The following is a 21,865-nucleotide window of genomic DNA, read 5'->3' on the forward strand; positions in this document are numbered from 1 at the left end:
TAAAATAGTATATCACTGTAGCACATATGTTAAAATACCCTAAATCAGTCCACAGTACACAACAAAATTTATTACTGCCTTCATATATATATATATAACTTAACTTCACAAGCAAACAACAGGGTCTCTGTGGGTCCTTAAATTTGGTTTAAGTCCATAAAAAGTCATAAATAAATATGTTTAAATTCAAATTATCTTTATAAGTCCACATTTTGAATATATGCATTTCAATACTGACACATATATGAACCACATTTGTCACTGTTTGCCTTTCAAATGAATGTATATCTGGTATAAATGGTTTCTTCACCCAAACAGTTTGATCTTTTAAACAAAGTCTCTCAGTCTTTAGTAGTTTCCTAATATTTTCAGCACATCATTGGACAACATGTATTTAAATATGGTTTCACCAATACATGCAACTGTCATCTCTTTTATTATTTGTATAAATTAATTAAAACTTTAATACATTCGCTCATCCATGTACATGATTTCTGTCTGAGTTCGTCTGATTCCTTTCCATCGGCTGTGGAGGTGAAGACGACACTCCCATGATTCCTGTTACACCTGTCAGCTGCGGATGCCATTATGTCCCAGCAGATGCAGCCTCGTCCCTTACTGTCACTATTAGTGATGGAAAGTTCGGATCTTTTCCACAAACTGGGGCCGTTTCTTAATATGCGTTCTTGTCTGTACTTGTGTTCTCTTGGCCTTGTGAAACATCATCAGTCGCTGCCCAAGTACTGTTCCAATTCAAAGTTCACATCAGGTCCACATCTAGCCAGCCAAGCAGAGTTAAAATCCCCAGATGTGTCCTTGATCCGCCACTTTTATCGAGGTTGCATCGAGAAGAGACTTCAGACAGACCGGTATCCCAGAATGCATCTCGCACCAACCAGCGAACGTCAATAGCGGAGGAGAAACCCCGGCGTAATTTAAAAATACTGTTAATGTTTCACAAAATGTAGTTTTAAGACTTTTTCAGGTGAGAATGTACTTGTTTAAAGCTCAAATCTGTGGTTTATTTATAAAGAGAGCGCCTTTTTGGACATTTGATCTGACAATAATCTTACGATGCGACGACAATAGTTTTTGTGCGCAAAAAAATCTAAATAACACCTTTATCCAGCTTGTTATTGCCTTCCGCGTGTGCCTCCACGACGCATGCGCGAGAATATGACGTAGCGCCGGGGTTTGGGAATCCATGAAATGCACACTCTAACCCCATTTTGAGCATTCAACAGCTGAGATACGCGCGTCTTCCTCTGCTTGTAAACAAATCACTTCTGGGTCATCTGTCCGAACGCTGGCGCTACGTCATATTCTCGCGCATGCGTCGTGGAGGCACACACGGAAGGCAGTAACAAGTTGGAAAAAGGTGTTATTTTGATTTTTTTTGCCCACAAAAACTATTGTCGTCGCATCGTAAGATTATTGTAGAGTCACTGTGGTGAGATGGACTTTGTAACGATGTTTTGAGTGCCTTTTATCCGTCTTGGGAGTGTAAATGTACTGAATGCCAATGGAGGCCTATCTGAAGCCTTTCTCAGCCATCAGCTTTCAACAAAAATATCTTCATTTGTGTTCCGAATATGAACGGAGGTCTTACAGGTGTCGAACGACATGAGGGTGAGTAATTAATGACAGAATTTTCATTTTTGGGTGAACTAACCCTTTAATAGAGTCTAAATATAATGATATCATGAAATGCTAAAGTGAGTGTGGTTAGCCTATATCTTGCCTCTATAATACACACCGAGTCATATTACACTGCCCATTTCACAGTGTGATTTCTCAATTGCCACAAATACAGCCCTAACAAAATACAGATTTGTGCACTTTTTATTGTTCCTGTTTTTTTAATTGGCCTTTGAATTTAGCTTTATTGTGTGGTTTATTTTAGCCTAAATGGTGGGCCGTTATCGGCGTTAACGTTGTAACCAAAAAGGAATGGTGTGTCCAAATTAAACAGAGGCAGAGTGACTACAAGAGGTTTAAAGTATAAATGAATATTTATTTAAACATGAAAAGTAGGAATAACCCAACCCCCAAAAATATACCATTACCAGAAAATAAGAAATGAACTAGAAAAATAAGTATTCAATAAACATCCAAATTAGAATCCAAAACAAATAATGCAAAATACAATCTTTTCCAAAAATTAAGTTCCTCAAAGAATACAAAGAAAAGAAAAAAATAGAAAATACCTGCAGCCCTCAAGCCACTCTCTCCACTGCAGCAACCAACACAGACTAACTCCATTAAACACAAGCACACATTTATACTGGCGGCCAGCTCACAAACACCACTTTACACATTTCCCCATAAATATAGAGTCTAGGAGAAACATGTTGACATAGCATTGAAAACAAATACATCTTCTCTTATGTTATCACAGATCTCATTTAACATGCATTGAACAGGAATACTAAAATCATGGGACAAACAATACTGCACAATAACCACAGGTATTTCATTAGCTCCTTCCGAAAGGTAACCATAATAAACTCTTATGTCAATGAACAGTCTCTGTGTGTGTGTGTGTGTGCGTGCACGTGTGAGAGAGAGTTAATTTATACATATTTAGTCCAGATTAGAGATGCGGTCATTCCGTGACCGTCACAAACGTGCTGCGTTAACGTGAGACTCTTATCGGGCGATAAAAAAAGAGATGTCGTCACGACACAGCGCCCCGCCCCCAAATATCACGGCATCCTCCCCCTTCCGCTTGATTCTAATCCAAACTCCATTTCAGAAGGTGGCGGTAATGAATGCACACTTAAAAGTTGTTTGCCAACCGCCCATAGAAAGAAGAAGAAGAAGAATGACGTCATAAATCTGCGCTGCGCTCCTATATCTGTTGTGATTCTGCAGAAGAAAGGTTTGTGTTTTAAGCATTTAAACCGATATAACGTGCAATGATTCACAGTTTTTACAAGCAACGTGAAAATAGTTTATTCACGTTAGAATGTAACATTGTAATGCTTTATCTAACTTTAATGAAGGATATTTTGTGTGAGTAAATCACATTCACACCAGTAACAGAAAAGCTGCGTCTCATTTCTCTCCCTCTATCGTGAATCAGTTCATCATAAACACTGGCGAGTAATGATGGAGAATCTGAGCTTTTCGACACTTCGAGTCAATTGAATAAATACTTTGCTAAATGATTCAGTGATTTGATTCACGACTCGTGCTGCTCAAACTGTAAATGAACGTGAACAGCAAACACTAACATGTGTAATGACAACTTTAATAATGTTTTCATGAAAGTGTAATCATTTAAATGTAATCTGTAATTTATTAAATATCAAATGTAGATCATAAATGCAATGATATGTCTAGGCCTATATAGTTTGGGTTCTTTTATTAATTTGTTGTTAGATTTGAGTGTTTTTAGTCTAATCAGATGATTTAAGTCCATTAACTGACTCTCTTTCAAGTGACTGAACTACTGAACTAGAGCTGATTGAGAGACACTCAGAGATTTAATGTGGATTTATTTTTCTTTCTGTTAATTCTTCTCATCTTAAACAGGACAAACACAGAAAAACTCCTGCTGAAGAGACTGAGGTCCACGTGACACACTGTTATAAAGATGGCGTTTATTAAAGTGGAGAGTGAAGACCTGAAGATTGAAGAAACATTCATAGTGAATTATGAAGAAACTGAGGAACAAACAGGTTAGTTAAATTCTTATACTCAGTCATTTGATCCATAATAATATATCCAGCTCTACAGAATTTAATACAGGGCTCGACATTAAGCCGGTTCACATGCTGTCATTCACTTGTCCGAGTAAAAAATTTGCTTGTCCGGATTTTTTTTTTTTGTAAATATAATCTATTCTGAAGCAACGTTCTCACCAGTGTTCAATCAGCTTTGACATATTTAAATATGCATACTTGTGATATTTTTACCTTTTTATAAAGTGCTTTTTTCCCCCCATAATCTTATTAAATATAGGCTTCAGCTTTCATTTTATATTTTTAAATTGGATCTATAAATTAAATTAGAATAAGACACTATAGGCTGTTACCAATCAAATTAAATAATTTATACTGAAAAATTACAACTGCATTAAATAACGTTATGAGATTATTTTAAATATGTTTGAATATACAAATAAGAAATGTTAGATAGATGAAACTAAACCTCCAGTAGGTGGCAGCAGGTGACCGTCTTAATGAGTGAGTCATTGAGTTGATTCGTTCAAGCGGCTGATTCATTCAAGAATTAGGTGGTAGTTTATGAATAGGTAATTGAATCTTTGATTCAACTGATTCATTCAAACACTGAATCATTCAGTAACACACTGTTGCTGTGAGATGTTATGGTTCTGCTGTGATATTTGTTTGGAACGATTATCGCTGCTGAAATGGAATAAAAACAGTCAATATTGCATCTGAAATCTAGTGACTTAATGTTAATTAATTGTTTATGGAATTGGCGTATGAAATCAGTGTCATTTTCAGTCGTGATGGTATTCAGGAAAACAACACTCTTGTTAGTGTGATGTTGCTTAACTGTATCATGTTATAAATATAAAAACTCCAATATTTTTAACCGTGTATGTTAACTGAGTTTCTTTGTGTGAGAGGCGCTCATTTGTTTTCGATTTTCTCCTCAAGAGGCTGTGTGAGCCTCAACAGCACAACCTTGTCAGTTCGTTTTATATTATCCACTATCGATCTCCACTTACACTAACTAAATGCAGTTATATGAATAATGAATGCAGAATCATTATTGCACTTTAGTGATTCCCTAGTTATTTTTTGTTTTTGATGTTTTACTCAGGATACTTGTCCGTTGGGGAAGTAAAAATCTTTTTCACTTGCCCCTTCAAAAAATCCACTTGTCCCGGACAAGCGTTAAAGGGCATATTGCAGGTGTAATTGTTTTCTAAATTAATATTTAACCTTGGTATGAAAATACCTTATGAAAAGGTAATCCAGGATTTAAAATGTTTTAAAAAGACATAAGAGCACAAATTTAGTAGATAAAGAGGCTGTTTCGTTGGCCGTTTGTAAAAACTGCCTTTTTTTCAACATTGCGTCATATTGCGTCACGAGAGGGAGTCGCTTGCCCAGCTCTGCGTTGGCTCAGTGCAGAATAGGTTGGTATTCAGTTGGAATCCGTGTATTTTTGGTAGATTTTCTATTCCAATGTATCATTGTCATGGTCAATTATTGTGTCCAGCCTTTCAGGACATCGAGTCCAAAGGTTTCCTATAAAAAAAAGTTGAGAACCTGTAAACCTGCATGGTGGCGTTTTGTGCAGGTGAAGAGACGGGACTTCACTTCTGCATCTGCTTCGAAACACGCGTTGGTGTGTGTAGGTGTTGCATTCACTTTAGACAGGAGGATTATCATCGCAGCGATATGATGTGTTTAACATGGTAATCCTCATGTAAAGGATCATATTAAATTAATAAACATCCACACTTGATGCTTAACAAACATTGAATACACAGTATGTACATTAACACAAATGCATACAGTCTCACACTTTTCAAAAAATGTGGAATTATGTGCTGGTAAATTAATGTAAATATTTTATTCATGCCGTATGTACATTCAAGTTCACTCAAATACATACTCATAACGTCATACATCCTCACAGTCTCACACTATCTGTGAATCAACACGAAATAAACCCATAACACAAAATTTAAGAATAAAGGAAAACATGAAACGCATACAATAACACTATACTGTCTGTGGTTCGGTCGTTGGCATGACGGTCAAGGATCCGTCAGAGATTCAGCTGGTAGAAACACTACACACTGGCTGCGTGGCATGCCTGTTTTTATTTCGGCTCTCATGTTAACAGGTTCGAGCTTGTACACTGCCTGGTTTTCGCGTGCGGCTCGAGTATCCGCGTTCACGAGGCTCCAGTGACGCTGCAGACGTAAGACGCTGTGGCGTGTTATCTGGTGCGACAGAGCTTCGTTTGTAGTCTGAGGGAGACTCAGTACAGCGTGCGTCTCCCTCAGACTACAAACGAAGCTCACACGTCTGCAGCGTCACTGGAGCCTCGTGAACGCGGATTCCTAGATAACGAAAGAGAAGACAATGCTTCATAAAGTCTTAGTTTTTGTTATTTTTGGACCAAAATGTATTGTCGACGCTTCAAAAGAGTCCAACTTAATTACCTTAATCCGGTTAAAGCCATAACAAAAATCGAATTAAGACATGTGGAGTATGTCTATTTTAGTCGCATTATCGAAGTGCATTGTAGACATGTACACACCTTAATCTAACTATTAACGCTGTGTAGGAGTTTTCGGCCGCATTTTGTGATAGGACACACACACACACACACACACACACACACACAAGGCAAGTGCAGGAGAGGGCTTTGGGGGCTCAAGCCTGCCCTTTTAGAAAATGTATCAAAAGTGGTCCTCTCAACAATCATCAATAATATTGTGACAAATAAAACAGAATTTGAATTATAATTAATATAACAGCGCGTACAAAACCGTAACAAAGCGCTCAAATGTCCCGTTTATGTTTTACGTATCTGTCAGTCTGAAATGTCGTTGCCATGACGTGTTGCTATGGTTGGTGCGTGTCTTGCTTGACTGCTCATTCTGACACTGCTCATTCTGACACTGCCTCCTCTATATTTATTTGTGTTGTAATAATTCTGCTCATTGTAAAAGTAAAATACAATACGTTTTTATCTGTAATCACAGATTCATAATCGTCTGCTTACAACAGCGGTCGGGAACCTCTAGGCTCGCAATCCATATGGCTATTCAGTGAACGCCTGTGGCTCGACGGCAGAAAAAAACAATCCAAACAATCACGATTTTGAAACCTTAATTTTCATCATTAATCAAAGCTATTATTCGAAATGTAGGCTGTTAAGAAGGAGGCAAAATGGGCAGTGTCTCTTCAAAAAAAACTGAAAGACAATATATAATATTATAAAAATAAAACAACGTATATATATATATATATATATATATATATATATATATATATATATTATCTCACTCGTTTTTATAAAGTACCACTGTCCAACAGCGACACCCGCAGTTAAAGTTACAGCGGGTTGCCTGAGCCCATTGATTTTAACAGACCACCCACGAAAGTCGCGCTATGATTGGACGCCAGACAGCGTAGCGTGGCATGGGGACGTAATGACGTGCCATTAATCGATCTATGTTCTATAACATGTAAAATGGAAACATGAACAGAATATTCTAAAAGCAACTCATGTAAACACCTTAAACACCTGCCCTTATTCAGAATAAGGTCAATAATTAGATTACTGCTGTCCATGTAAACGTAGTCATAATCAACTAATAATAATCAGAAATATGTCTTGAGCAGCAAATCAGCATATTAGAATGATTCCTGACCTGGATCTTGTGACACTGAAGACTGCAGTAGGGGAGCTTTGCCATCATAGGAAAAACTTTTAAATATATTCAAATAGAAAACATCTATTTTTAATTGTAGTAATATTTCACAATATTACTGCACTTTTGACCTAAATATGCAGTGTTGGTGAGCAGAAAAGACTTTTAAAAAATGTTTTAAAAAAAATCTTACTGACCCCAAACTTTTGAACACTAGTATATATTATAGATTTGTAATGTATTTTGGTATATATTGTTGTCACTATAATTTGTCATTGAAATTTCAGCCTCCAAGTCTTTGATGTAAACGCACATTAAACTGTTAGGCTGCGTTCACACTGCAGGGCTTAATGCTCAATTCTGATTTTTTGAAAAAATGAGATATTTTTTTTTGCAAGGCCGTTCACATTTCCAATTAAATGCGACCTTTTGTGATCTCCTGTGTGAACGTGAAGTGACCCGCATGCGCAGAAGAGTACTCAACGGTCAACGACGTCACTTGTTGTTTACGGAAGTAGCCAAATATGGGTGTCAGCATTGGAGCCAGGATCGTCTGTAACCACGCTCGGCCATTTCGCTGGAAATGTTTTCAAAAACCGCCCGGTTCCGATAAGAGCCCTCGAGTTTGGCCTGAATAGAGCTGTCCCCCCAAATATTAATTAACTCGAAATCTCGCTTCCCTTCCACTGACTGGTCTCAGCATCGTCCGCCATAGTTGTTTATCTTCTCATTCCCGCCTACTTCAACGTACAATGATGACGTTTGTCGCGTATCAACGACGTGCGGGTCGGATACATGTGACCTGGCAGTTCAGACTGAAGACGCATTTCAAAAGATCGGATATGTATCGGATTTGGATCACATACCCAAGTGGCCTGGGTCGCATTTGAAAAGATCGGCTCTGTGTCGTCCAGACTGTCATGAAAAGATCAGATACAGGTCGCATAAGGGCAAAAAAAATCGGAATTGGGTCGTTTCAGCCTGCAGTGTGAACGCAGCCTTAGGGTAACAGTTTAGGACCCCGAACCAGTAGTGAAAAATGAAGAGCAAGAGTCAGGAGTTAGCTTATCGTACATACAATTTCTGAACAGTTATACTGTTTTCAAGGTCTAACCACGTCATTACTGCCATGTGGAATGATTCTGATTGGCAGAGAAAATGCAGAGTCACAGTAAATTTTCACCCAGGGATAGATAGCAGAGCATATCACTAAACTAGGTAGACTAGTTGTCGCCCCATCACTAGAATTAGATCATTGTTGACCTCGGAGGTTGCAGAAAGGCGTCTTCAGGTCTGGTGTCGTGTGCAGAAAATGTTCACATACAAAAGCACTAGGGTATCGCACTCTAGTCAGTGTCAGTGAATCCTGACCTTTATCAAAAGAAACAGCAATTTCTCTCCTTCGAGAGAAAAGTACACATACGTGATCATCTTTATTCTTTAAAGACTAAATATATGAAAGCAGAGAAAGAGATACATAATTAGATTATCCTTGATTATTCAGGTTATGGAAATAATAAAAAGAATCATTGAGAAGGATAGGTGTATAAAAGAAGAGGCACAGGTATGTGACCTGACCCTTCAAACCCCCCAAAGTGTAGTAAATACTATAATATACTATAGTATTTTTTCATGTGGGATACCTTGATGTTTGTTTTTGTTCCTCATTTTTGCACTATTTACTGATAATTGTTTTGGTATATAATCATATCAATATTAAAAAGTAGTAATAAAAAAATGAACAAATAGCCTAATTTTCTGCCATATACAATTTCATAAAATGATCAGCTAGCTAACAACAACTTTGTTCTGGGTTCACCTCACTCCAGTCTAAACTAAGTGATTTATAGGCTATTTATTTTACTACACATTGTGAACATAAACTGAAAGACTGTGGATAATTAAAACTAACTCTTACACCCACTCTTGCTAAATTGGGTAAGCACACTTGTGTTCTCATTTCAGGTGTTCTGAGTAAATTATTAACTGATTCGTTAGTTCAGTGTTGGACAGATCAGTTGTTCTAACCAGTCGTTAAAATGATTCGGTTCAAATGAGTCATTAGGTGGCGAATCGGACATTAGCAGACGCTTTGTGTGCGAATCCCCTCTGTTTGAACATCACGAAAGATTTGTCAACACACAGAAAACACTTCATAACCGGATAGGATTTGTTTCCCGTTTATTGAAAGTATGCTTTATGTCAGCTGGTCAGAGAATCAGTCAATGTTTTTTGAGCGCATTTCACACCCAGCGGTAATTAAAGGAAAACATCGTCTGATAGCGCCACGTGCAACATGGATTCGGTCTTCCGACCTTTTGATTTTGATTAACGTAATATGTGAAATATTAGAAAGCTAAGAATGCTTATTTTGAAGACAGAGAGCGTGCGAGCGAGGGATGAGCTCTGATCGTTCTCTCTGTCACTCAGTTACAAGCGCAGCATCTATTCTACATCACTCATAAATCACAATAACTCATCAAATAAAGCTTTGGCGGGACAAAAATTTGTTTTGGCGTCCGCCAAACAATTTTCAATGTAGGAAAAACCCTGACTTGGTGGAGTGAGCTAAGTAACGAAGTAAACTGAATTTAAACTGTTTACATCTGATCTACACATTTAGATCAAATCATTAATGTAGTTCAGCCCTGAAAATTCAGTTGCAACATTTTATTTACTTAACAAAATTATAAACGCAACACTTTTTGTTTTTGCCCCCATTTTTCATGAGCTGAACTTAAAGATCTAAGACTTTTTCTACGTACACAAAAGGCCTATTTCTCTCAAATATTAGTCACAAATCTGTGTTAGTGAGCACTTTTCCTTTGCCGAGATAATCCATCCACCTCACAGGTGTGGCATATCATGATACTGATTAGACAGCATGATTACTGCACAGGTGTGCCTTAGGCTGGCCACGCTAAAGCTTGGTACATACTCCGCAAGAACAAGGAAATGTATTGTTTTCCTAGGTGGCAAGAACAAGAACTAAGTTCGTTCTGGCCAGGACATTCCATACTTCACAAGAAAAGCAGGTGCCAAACATTTCCATTTTTTCGCATTAACCCCGCTCACTTCAAAATTCTGACCAATCACACAATAGTTCTCAGACGCCAACAAGAAAAGTTCTGCTCCGATGATGTGTCGAGAACAAGCTGTGAGAACTCTCAAATCAGGGCTGCGAGAACAAAATTACAAAATTTTGTTCTTGCAGCCCTGATTTGAGTTCTCACAGCTTTTTCTCGACACATCATCTGAGCAGAACTTTTTTTCTTGTTGGCGTGAATTGAATGTTAATTTCTCTGCCGCTTCCAAAGGTGTTTCAGATAATTTGGCAGTATATCGAACCGGCCTCACAACCTAAGACCACGTTTGTTCATTTTTTTTTCTTTTGATTTATATGTTGTTTTATATGATGTCCATTCCCATTCTACCCCATCATTATGTTCATAATATTATTTATTTTTATTTTTTAAAAGGCTGATGATAGTTAAACTATACAAAAATAGCACGCACACCACAATACAGCCAAAACACAAAGAGCAAGAGTAACTGCATCTAGCATTCATGCAGAAACTATTGAACTAGCAAAAGTGTTTGTTTTCCAGTAGATGGCAGCAATCTTCCACTAAACTATGCACATTCATGTTTTTACCATGAATTAAACTGAGAAATGTAGATATTTAATGTGAATTTTACATAAAATGTTGCCATTTTAAACAAACCCATTAACCATTACTAATTTCGGCAAATATATTTAAAAATTGCCATATGTCCCCTTAAAACTGCACAACTGCAGAGTAAAAACATTAGGCTATTTAAAAAGTGATATTACATGCGTTTAAAAAAACGGATATGATTTTTAAATCAAAATCACACTGTATATGGCCTCTGGAGAACCCAGAACAGCTGCTTGCATAAAGTTTAAGGGAAAAATTACTGGAATTAATTAGCAAACATTAGTATTTTACTACTATGCAATTAGATAGCTAGTAAACTGCTCATTCAGTAGTCTAAGTCACTTTACCTCCGTCTTTATCCCTTATCTTCCCTGCATCAGAGGGCTTCTGTCTTTTTTGACACTACAATTCGGCCCTCCGTCATAAATAATCAGGCAACTTTCACTGTGTCTACACCTGGCGTGAGTGGCCAAGCACCCTAAAAATAAAGTAATCCTGTCTACGTTTGATGCGGCAGAGGCGACGTGACAACAAATTCCCAATGTTAAACTGATGGCACGTTATATTTCTGACGTACTTCCAGTAGCCTACTCACTTGGTGGGGGAGATTGATGCAGCAGACCGGGAAGAGTCGGGGGACTTGGTTAAGTTTTTTTGTTGTTGTTGTTGCTTTATTTGGTAATATTTCGAATTAACATTAATAAAATGCAATTAGTAATAAAACGAGGGTGGAAAAATTCCCCATTTCATTTTTACACCCCTATAGATGAGTGGCGCCCCTAGCATTTGCCTATTCCGCCTATGCCACGGGCCGACCCTGCCTGCCAATATCCAGAAACTTCGCACAGCCATTGAAGAGGAGTCTACCATCAGTCCACAGGCCACAATCAACAACCTGATCAACTCTATGGACCCCCCATGTGCAGGTCCGGATTTAGAACATCTAGGGCCCTGGGGCTATAATAAACCCAAGGGCCCCCATAGTAGCTGATCTTGGTGCCACAACATTTTCTACCACAGAAATATATATATATATTTTTTTAAATTTGTCTTTTTTTAAAAACAAAATCTTCAAAGCAAAGTGATACAATGAGTATATACAGTTTGAATATTCAATTTTAATATTAAGTAGGCCTATATATAAAAATTCCAGGGTGCAACACATTACCAGCATAAATGCATTAACTCCAGATATGAGGTCACAGCAAACAGGTTTCCAGAAACAGTAACAACTTTTGAGCCTGCAACTGCCTTAACGAGTTTTAACCTGTGAGGTCCTAAATGTGAGTGGGTTAAGATAATTTTGATTTCTCTGATCTACATATGTGCATTTTAAGATGTTTGAAGGCTAAAAAAAATAGCTTTCAAAACCATGTTAGTGGGCAGTAGATTATCTGTCATACCTGCTCTCTCCTCATTTCATCACTCTATCATTTCTATCACTCATCATTTCCATCACTCTTTCACTCTTTCTTTTTCTCTATCTCCTTCTCTTGCCCTGTCTTTTCCCCTCCTAAAGCTGAGCTCTGGTTGATAGTCTTTTCATTGATTAACATTTCTATCGCAAAACAGCTGTCAAATATGAAATGTTTAGTTACTTACATCTCGCGACTCGCGCAGAAACTTCTATGTACATAAAGCCCGCCTACTTTAATTTGATTGGTCATCTCAAATATTTTTACATTGACAAGCGGTGAGTCGGTGACAGACCGCAGGCAGGGCAGCTCAGATGAGAAGATATCCTTACAGTAGTGTTAATACTCTATTAGTCAATTATTTCACAAAATTTATTATGTAATTACACCTCTGAAAAATACCTGGAGACCACATAGCTGGCTACGGCCATCGTGTAGGCAGCCTATAGTTTACCTCAACACTTAGCTATTCAGTCTGGTTCAGCTAGTTTTGCCCCAGAGCCTTTACTGTACACATGATGTTGCGCTTGTATCAAATTCAAATGGATAAAGCGACTGCCTGGCGCTCATTATCACTTCAATAGAGCGCCGAACGAGTTCGTCAGCGCTGTGTGTGAGTTGATCCAGCTGCAACTGCTGGATGCGTGTGCAGTTTAATCAGGTAGCGCCGTTTCTTCACCTAGCTTTTGATGTTCCCACTCACAGCACTCCAGTAGCCTAAATAACAGAGCTTAATATGTGGGGGTGTGGTGGGGTTTGACTAGCGGCTCACCAGGAAAAGTTTAGGTGCTCCCAATTGACTGGCAATCATTTCCTCGGCCAATCACAGGCCCCCTCCGTGCTCGGGCCCTGGGGCTTCAGCCCCACCTAGCCCTTGTGTTAATCCGGCCCTGCCCATGTGCAATAATGATGCTGTCTAATCAGTAGGGGTGTGGCGAGACGCTTCTCTCACGAGAGGAGATACGAGATTGGGTTCTCAAGAACGAGACAAGGCGCGATTTTTACATAGTATTTTTAATAAATCCTCAATGATGAAATGCATGGCTAGAAAAATTGTTTGCAGGTGCATTTGAAATGTTTTAACTCATCTTGTAATGAATGTCAGTTCTACTTTCTGAGTATGAATTATCATATGCAGTAAAAGTCAACGATACTTAAGCACTGTAAAGGTTTTGCCAAAAACTCAACAGACTGGCTTCTCTCCAGTATGATTGTCTCTTCTGACCTTAGAACACATGAGCTTCTTTTGACCTCCTAACTGAACTCCTTCCCACAAACTGATCATAGATATTAAGAGCAAACAATAACCATAATACCATTATCAAAGTACTCAATATTCAAAGTGCAAATAGAGACCACATTTTTCTTCAAGCATGATAGAGCTAAGAGATGGTTACAACGAGATCGCTTTTATATTGAGAGATAGTCGCTTGCCTCAGGGAGCCGCTTTCAAACAGCAGTAATGTATTGAAATCGCGTTTGAATGCGCGCTTGCGTTTGCTTTCACTTTGAATTTCGCGATCATATGTACTCTGGGAATAGTACTGGTGGTGAACGCGCATTTTCAAATATAAGTCTGATGCTTCTGCTGCGCAACAAATCCTCCGCCACGGACTCCATTAACATGTAACACACACTCGTAACACACGCTCAATGCGACCGCTCGTCTTCTCGACACGTGTGTACGGCTGATGCTGAACCTGATGCTGATGGAATTAAAGTGACTGTTATCCACCTGAATTAAATTGCCGTAATGTAAATGTAGTGTTGGCATATTCTATCCTAACTTCACCCTCACACTCGTCATTACAATATGACACGAGACCGCTTTCTCCTGGACGAGAAATCTCGTCACAGTTTAGTCTCGCGACAGCTCATGGCACGAGATCTCATCACACCCCTACTAATCAGCATCTTGATCTTTGGCATCCTGTGAGGTGGATGGATTATCTCGGCAAAGAGGAAGTGCTCACTAATACAGAACAATATTTGAGAGAAATAGGCCTTTTGTGTACATATTAAAAGTCTCAGATCTTCAGCTTCAGGAAATGGGGGCAAAAACAAAAGTGTTGCGTTTATAATTTTGTTCAGTGTATGAACTTAAAGAGAAATAGTTGCGATGAATGCACTGCTTTTGAGTTTTCCTGTTGCATGATGTGTTTTAAAGTTTTAACTACAGCAAGGATTGCTTGTCGCATGATAATTCTGCTTTAAATTGTGTTCTAAATTGCAGAACTTTTAGATGTCCTGGAAAATATTTTCAATGCGAATAATGATCAATGATGCGTACTTACTCTATCTAAACAGATGCCTCATAGATGTTATAATGACATACACAGAAGGACTTGCTCAGTGATCTGTTTGGATAGGTCCACTGCCGAAAGTGCCAACAGTGGGCAAATGAGCACCAAAACTGGACCACGGAGCAATGTAAGAGAGTGGCCTGGTCTGATTAATCACGTTTTCTTCTACATCACGTGGATGGCTGGGTCCGTGTGCATGGCTTACCTGGTACCCTTTTCTGCTGAGTTTAGCTGCAACCTTGATAAAATGCCTTTAGCTTTCAAATTATACAAAAGACATTGACTGTATCAGAAATTGCCCCCTATACCCTTAAGTAGGGCACTATTTAAAGGGACAGCCATTTGTAGTGGTGTCTAAAACCATAGTAGACATTGAGTGCACTTGTTCAATCCCACAATGCACCGCAATAACAGCTGTACAGCTGATGTACAGTCTACGGCCTGAGAATACCTATAATGCACCGTTAGAGTCGCACACTGAATTCCAGCATCTCACCAAAAGATGGCGCCCGCAGCTGAAACGATCAACAATCAATTAGCTGGTCCAGCGTCAAACAGGTGTAAATTCCTTTTAAATGTTTTAGTTAAAGTGTATACATGCAAGTTTCCATGAGCGTTCAAGAAAAATCTTTTCTTTACTACTGGAGCTGCTAGTTTGCTACATTTCAAATAATTATTAATCAGCTAGCAAAATGTATGCCTATTGCGGCAGCCCTTCCGACATACTCAGTGTCCGAAGGCACTCATTTTCATTCACTCGTTCAAGTGGACTATATTAGTGGAGTAATGTAGGGAATAGTGAATGACAGAGTATAGGGGGTGATTTCGAACACAGTACTTGATTAGCACGCACGGGTGCATTAGATTAGGGTTGGAGCTAAACAATACAGGAAATGGGGTGTCAAGAGCTAGAGTTGAGAACTTCCAGCGGGTGTATTTGGGCAAGTAGGACACAGGCCCTGTAGAGCAGGTTTGGACAACTCTGGTATAGGATCTAGCATACATGTTGGTTTTGATGCATTCCATATCTAAATGTTTTGATGTCTGTTGTATTGTGCCACTAAACTGGGGTTAACTTTTATTTATTTGTTTTTCACCTTAGACCTAACGGCAATGAAAGAAGAGACCGAAGTATTCAATGAAAATGAGGAGAAAGAACAATATGAGAATCTACATGATTGTATAGCTGCAGAAAAATCTTTAAGTTGTTCACAGACTGAAAAGACTTCCACACGAAAAAAAGTTCAAAAAAACATAAAAATCATTGAAGCAAATTCTGTAGGGAAGCCTTACACCTGCCAACAGTGTGGACAAAGTTTCAATCACAAAGGAAGCATTACCAGGCACATGAGAATTCACACTGGAGAGAAGCCTTACACCTGTCCTCAGTGTGGAAAGAGTTTCAATCAACATGGAGTCCTTAAAGGCCACATGAGAGTTCACACAAGGGAGACCCCTTACACCTGCCAGCAGTGTGGAAAAAAATTCACTTATAAAATAAGTCTTGATAGGCACATAAGAATTCACACCGGAGAAAAGCCTTACACGTGCCAACAGTGTGGAAAGAGTTTCAGTCAACATGGAAACCTTACAGTCCACATGAGAGTTCACACTGGAGGGAGTCTCTTCAACTGCCAACAGTGTGGAATAAGTTTCAACAGAAAAGTACATCTTAATTATCACATGAGAGTTCACACTGGAGAGAAGCCTTACACATGCCCTCAGTGTGGAAAGAGTTTCAGTCAACATGGAATACTTAAAGTCCACATGAGAGTACACACAAGGGAGACCACTTATACCTGCCAGCAGTGTGGAAAAAGTTTCAACAGAAAAGTACAACTTAATTACCACATGAGGATTCACAGTAGGGAGAAGACTTATACATGCCCTCAGTGTGGAACAAGTTTCACTTGTAAAGGAAGCCTTAAAGTCCACATGAGATTACACACAAGGGAGACCACTTACACCTGCCAGCAGTGTGGAAAAAGTTTCAACAGAAAAGTACAACTTAATTACCACATGAGAGTTCACACAGGGGAGACCCCTTACACCTGCCAGCAGTGTGGAAAAAGTTTCACTCATAAAGTAAGTCTTGATAGGCACATAAGAACTCACACTGGAGAAAAGCCTTACATGTGCCAACAGTGTGGAAAGAGTTTCAGTCAACATGGAAACCTTACAGTCCACATGCGAGTACACACAAGGGAGACCCCTTACACCTGCCAGCAGTGTGGAAAAAGTTTCAACAGAAAAGTACAACTTAATTACCACATGAGAATTCACAGTAGGGAGAAGACTTACACATGCCCTCAGTGTGGAACAAGTTTCACTTGTAAAGGAAGCCTTAAAGTCCACATGAGAGTTCACACAGGGGAGACCACTTACACCTGCCAGCAGTGTGGAAAAAGTTTCACTCATAAAGTAAGTCTTGATAGGCACATGAGAGTTCACACTGGAGAGAAGCCTTACACATGCCCTCAGTGTGGAAAGAGTTTCAGTCAACATGGAAACCTTACAGTCCACATGAGGGTTCACACTGGAGGGAGACTCTTAACCTGCCAACAGTCTGGACAGAGTTTCAACAGAAAAGTACATCTTAATTACCACATGAGAATTCACACTGGAGAGAAGCCTTACACCTGTCAACAGTGTGGAACAAGTTTTACTTGTAAAGGAAGCCTTAAAATCCACATGAGAATTCACACTGGAGAGAAGCCTTACACCTGTCCTCAGTGTGGAAAGAGTTTCAATCAACATGGAGTCCTTAAAGGCCACATGAGAGTTCACACAGGGGAGACCCCTTACACCTGCCAGCAGTGTGGAAAAAGTTTCACTCATAAAGTAAGTCTTGATAGGCACATGAGAGTTCACACTGGAGAGAAGCCTTACACATGCCCTCAGTGTGGAAAGAGTTTCAGTCAACATGGAAACCTTACAGTCCACATGAGAACTCACTCTGGGGAGAAGCCTTTCACCTGCCAACAATGTGGACAAAGTTTCAATTGTAAAGGAAGCCTTAAAGTCCACATGAGATTACACACAGGGGAGACCCCTTACACCTGCCAGCAGTGTGGAAAAACTTTCACTCATAAAGTAAGTCTTGATAGGCACATAAGAACTCACTAGAGAAAAGCCTTACACGTGCCAACAGTGTGGAAAGGGTCTCAGTCAACATGGAAACCTTACAGTCCACATGAGAACTCACTCTGGGGAGAAGCCTTACACCTGCCAACAATGTGGACAAAGTTTCAATTGTAAAGGAAGCCGTAACGGGCACATGAAAATTCACACCAGATAAAAGCCTTAAGGCCTGTACACACCGGGACGAATATCACGCAAACTTATTGCCAGCGTTTTGCGTCATGTCTTGAGTGTTCACACCCAAGCGATTTTCACTGGCGATGTGCTGAGTGAATGTGCAAATTCACTGCCTGACAATAGCTGGCGCTTATTGAAAAACAGAAATTGCCCGGTACACAAGGTGGCGCTGTGCTCGCTGCACTCGCTTGTCACACGGAAGAAGAAGAGGAACGACAGTTGTGACCATAAATATCTATAATAAAGGCTAGATGTCTTACGGTGGAGTGGAGTCTCTAACGTCATCACCAGCGGCCATCTTGTCACAGGCAGGGCTCTGTGGTACCTGATGTAAGGCAAATGATCTGCATGAACACAAATACTCTTATCTCACTGAAATCTTGACGGATTTACAAATGGTTTGGTCTCTTACAAACGTTATTAATGAGGCTATAATTATGGATGCTTGAACAAATTATGAATAATTTTTCATAAGTATGCAGTGTAGGGGTGTCGCAATATACCGGTATTGACGATAACCGTGATATTCAAAGCACGAAATATCGACATCGTGTTAATTTAGGGTGTGGCAATATACCGGTATTGGCGATAACCACAATATTGAAAATGAACAGGACTGGTATGATAACATGACGCGTAAATACTCCGGTGTCCCGAGTCTGACTGTAGCCGTGTTTTTTCCTCCCTCTCTATTACACACTGTTGCAGCCATAAAAATAGTTCAGCTTTGTTTGTAATGTCAAATTTGTTATATTTCGTTTCGTTTCTTTATTAAGTTAATTTAGAAAAAATGTTTGGGGCAATTTTCGTTAGTTTAATTAAAGTTTTAGTTTTTTTTCCTAATGACCAAGCGGCCAGCGGCCGACAGTGAGTTAACCGCATGTTTGATCAATTTATCCTCTCAAAATAACACTTGACTTGTCTTGCCTATAATAAAATCCATATATATAAAACACAGCATATCACAATGTAAGTTTATATGTTTACTATCACCACCACAGTAAAAACGCATTTTTGACAAGCTGAGGCAGGCTCGCTCGCACGCAACGGCGCCTGCAAACGAAACGGGCTACACAATCTAAACTATAAAAATAAAAACATGCATTGTCTTACCTTATACCTCTCCGCAAAATTAATATAAATCCAATCTTCAATTTCCACTCTATAGGCTATGCAAATTCAGTTCACGACAACGAAAGCAACAGATATGAGTTGAATTTTATTTATCGGCTCATTTCAAGTTCAAAGGCCGTAATAGGAGAACGAGCGACCTACGCACTGGTAAGAGCATTTAGTCTCATTCGTTTTAATGGAGATTATTGTGTTTTTGAGCATCTGATTCTGAGCCTTTGGCTACTTTCAGTTTCACTGGCGGCCGTTTGCGTCTTTTCTTGAATCTTCTTGTAGTGCCCCCTCAGCACTCGCGCAGCGCGTGGTGGGAGCGGTGGATCATCTGAGTGATCGGATTTAAATCCGCCTCGAAAGAATTTCGGAAGACATTTAATCCTGATCTCTTCACAATATCATAGATATATGATCAGAGAAAAGGAATGAAGTGAGCAGGTGTAAAAAGGCCATAGCCTAACTCTTGCAGCTGTGCTGAAGGAACGCGGCGGTCAGAGTCACCAGTCTGAGCCAGTCGACGGTCGCAGTCTCATAGTTTCTTTTAATTAATGAAAAATGGCTATTCTTGTATTTGTATTTGCAATCTAGTCATGGCCAATAACATTTATGTTAATATTTATTCATCATCATACTGTTGAACTTGACAGCACTTTCTCTCTTATTTCATAGGGAGCTTCAAAGACAATTTATCAGTAACAGAGTATTACCCTGTTTATCATTATCCAATTATGTTTGTTGGGTAAAAAATAAAACGAAATAAACAAAGTAAAAATTAATTGGTAACACTTTACAATAAAGTTCCTTAATTAACATTAGTTACATTAGTTAACATGACTTAATAATGAACTGCACTCATCTTTGTTAATGTTAATTTCAACATTTACTAATGCATTATTAAAATCTTGCTAAAATGCACTGTGAACTAACATGAACAAACCATGAACAGCTCTATATTAACTAACATTAACAAAGAAGATTAACTAATGCTGAACAGCTGTTGTTCATGGTTAGTTCGTTAACTAATGCATTAACTAATGTCAACTAATACAACCTTATTGTAAAGTGTTACCAATTCATTTGATAACTTTCTCCCCCAAGGTTCTTTAGATATCGCGATATATCGATATCGTGAATTTTTTTTGGCCACAATAACCGTGGTGTGAAAAATCTGATATCGTGACAGCCCTAATGCAGTGTCATAACTACATCTCTGATGTTTATAACAAACCAAACAGTTTGAAAATCGGTAGAAAATTGAGCAAGTTATGATTATTTAAAAGGTGCAAGCACCCATGAAAACAATGTTACGAGTGAGCGAGCTGCCTGTGACAAGATGGATGTTGGTACAAACAGCTGGGAGTGTGATCTCTACGTTCCTGGAAGCTTGGTTATCCTGTTGGCTTTCTCATCCTCTCCAGTCCAAGGCTTGATGTTGTTGTCTTGTAACTTTGTCATTTTAATTCTTACATGTAGTTATGTCTGTCCTTTTGATTAAATACTTATTATTTTGCAAATTGGACTGTGTATGGCCTCTCCATTCATGTTGCTTCTCCTCGAGCCAAGGGGTTGTGACACAATATTTACATGTTTGCCAAAACACACATAACTTTCTCACATACTAGAACATGGATTTTTCAAGCAGCAGCAGCAGCTCCAGCGATGAAGACATTTCGTCCCCTTGGAATTATAAGGTTCTTTCTGACATTTTTGTCAAAATTGAGTTATTCACATATTCTTATTCAGTGACAACTTCTTTACATTGTGATGTTTTTTAAGTTTTTTATTTTTTTTAAACTTTTTATTTAGAAAATAAAAAGATTCTTTCTACACAGTCAAATGGAATTCAAAAACTTTAAAGCTCAATATCTCCAAACCAGTCAGAATGCAGATAGAACCTTATAATTCCAAGGTGGCGATTTGTGACCAGTCACGGAAAGTAGGGACACAAGTCGGTTCTGGGGCATTTTGAGTTATTTACAGATTCTGAAAGTGTAGTCTCCAAGCTTTCCAGCGATGTGTAACGCATGGAAAGCTGGTAATATTTGGAGAAGTTTTGGCCATTTGAAAGTAGGCACTCAAAAAAGCCTAATAGGGAGACATTTGCCTCTAAAGATTGTTCTCACCTGCTGGGAGTGACAATAGGGCTCATTTACACATCATTTAGATAAACCATACCCCCTGTAAAGCTGCATGGTTGCAATCGGACCGCATTCTATTAATAATAAAGGATAATGTGCATTGTAAATGTCAGTAATTTATCTTTTTTGACTAACAATGATTTAGAGGCTGAAATATGTGAGTTTTATCTTTTTATAAAACCTTTTTTGTCGAAACTCTATTTGAACTTGTGCATTGTAGATAACATGTTGCAAGACACTCCTTTAAAATCTGGCCATCATTTTTAATGTTATTATTTTAATGTTTATGTAAACAAAAAGTACATATTGATGTTAATTTTATTTGTTGCTGGTTTTCAACATAAAACTTGGTGAATTGATTTCATTGTGTAGCATTAGGTCTTTTTAACAGGATTCTGTGATAACCGTCACGATCAACTATTATAAGCTAAAATCAACTATAATTATATGTTTTTATAGTATAATATACAAAGTACAATTTTAAATAAGAAAAAAATCTCTGATACTGTTCTTT

At 38.7% G+C, this 21,865-nt stretch overlaps 2 protein-coding genes across 2 annotated transcripts in view; both read left to right on the top strand.

Annotated features, from left to right (window-relative positions):
* LOC307123219 (uncharacterized protein) overlaps window positions 1–21,865 on the top strand; it is a 302,474-nt gene that overhangs the window by 192,183 nt on the left and 88,426 nt on the right. The window lies entirely within an intron of this gene.
* LOC307120272 (uncharacterized protein) lies at window positions 16,622–20,718 on the top strand (the record flags this gene model as incomplete). Its single annotated transcript, XM_079807226.1, has 1 exon — window positions 16,622–20,718. The coding sequence occupies one exon, from the start codon at window positions 16,622–16,624 to the stop codon at window positions 17,894–17,896; it is 1,275 nt and encodes a 424-aa protein (XP_079663352.1). The 3' UTR covers window positions 17,897–20,718.

This window comes from Gobio gobio (assembly GCF_949357685.1).
Source record: "Gobio gobio genome assembly, chromosome: 1".
Taxonomy (NCBI): domain Eukaryota; kingdom Metazoa; phylum Chordata; class Actinopteri; order Cypriniformes; family Gobionidae; genus Gobio; species Gobio gobio.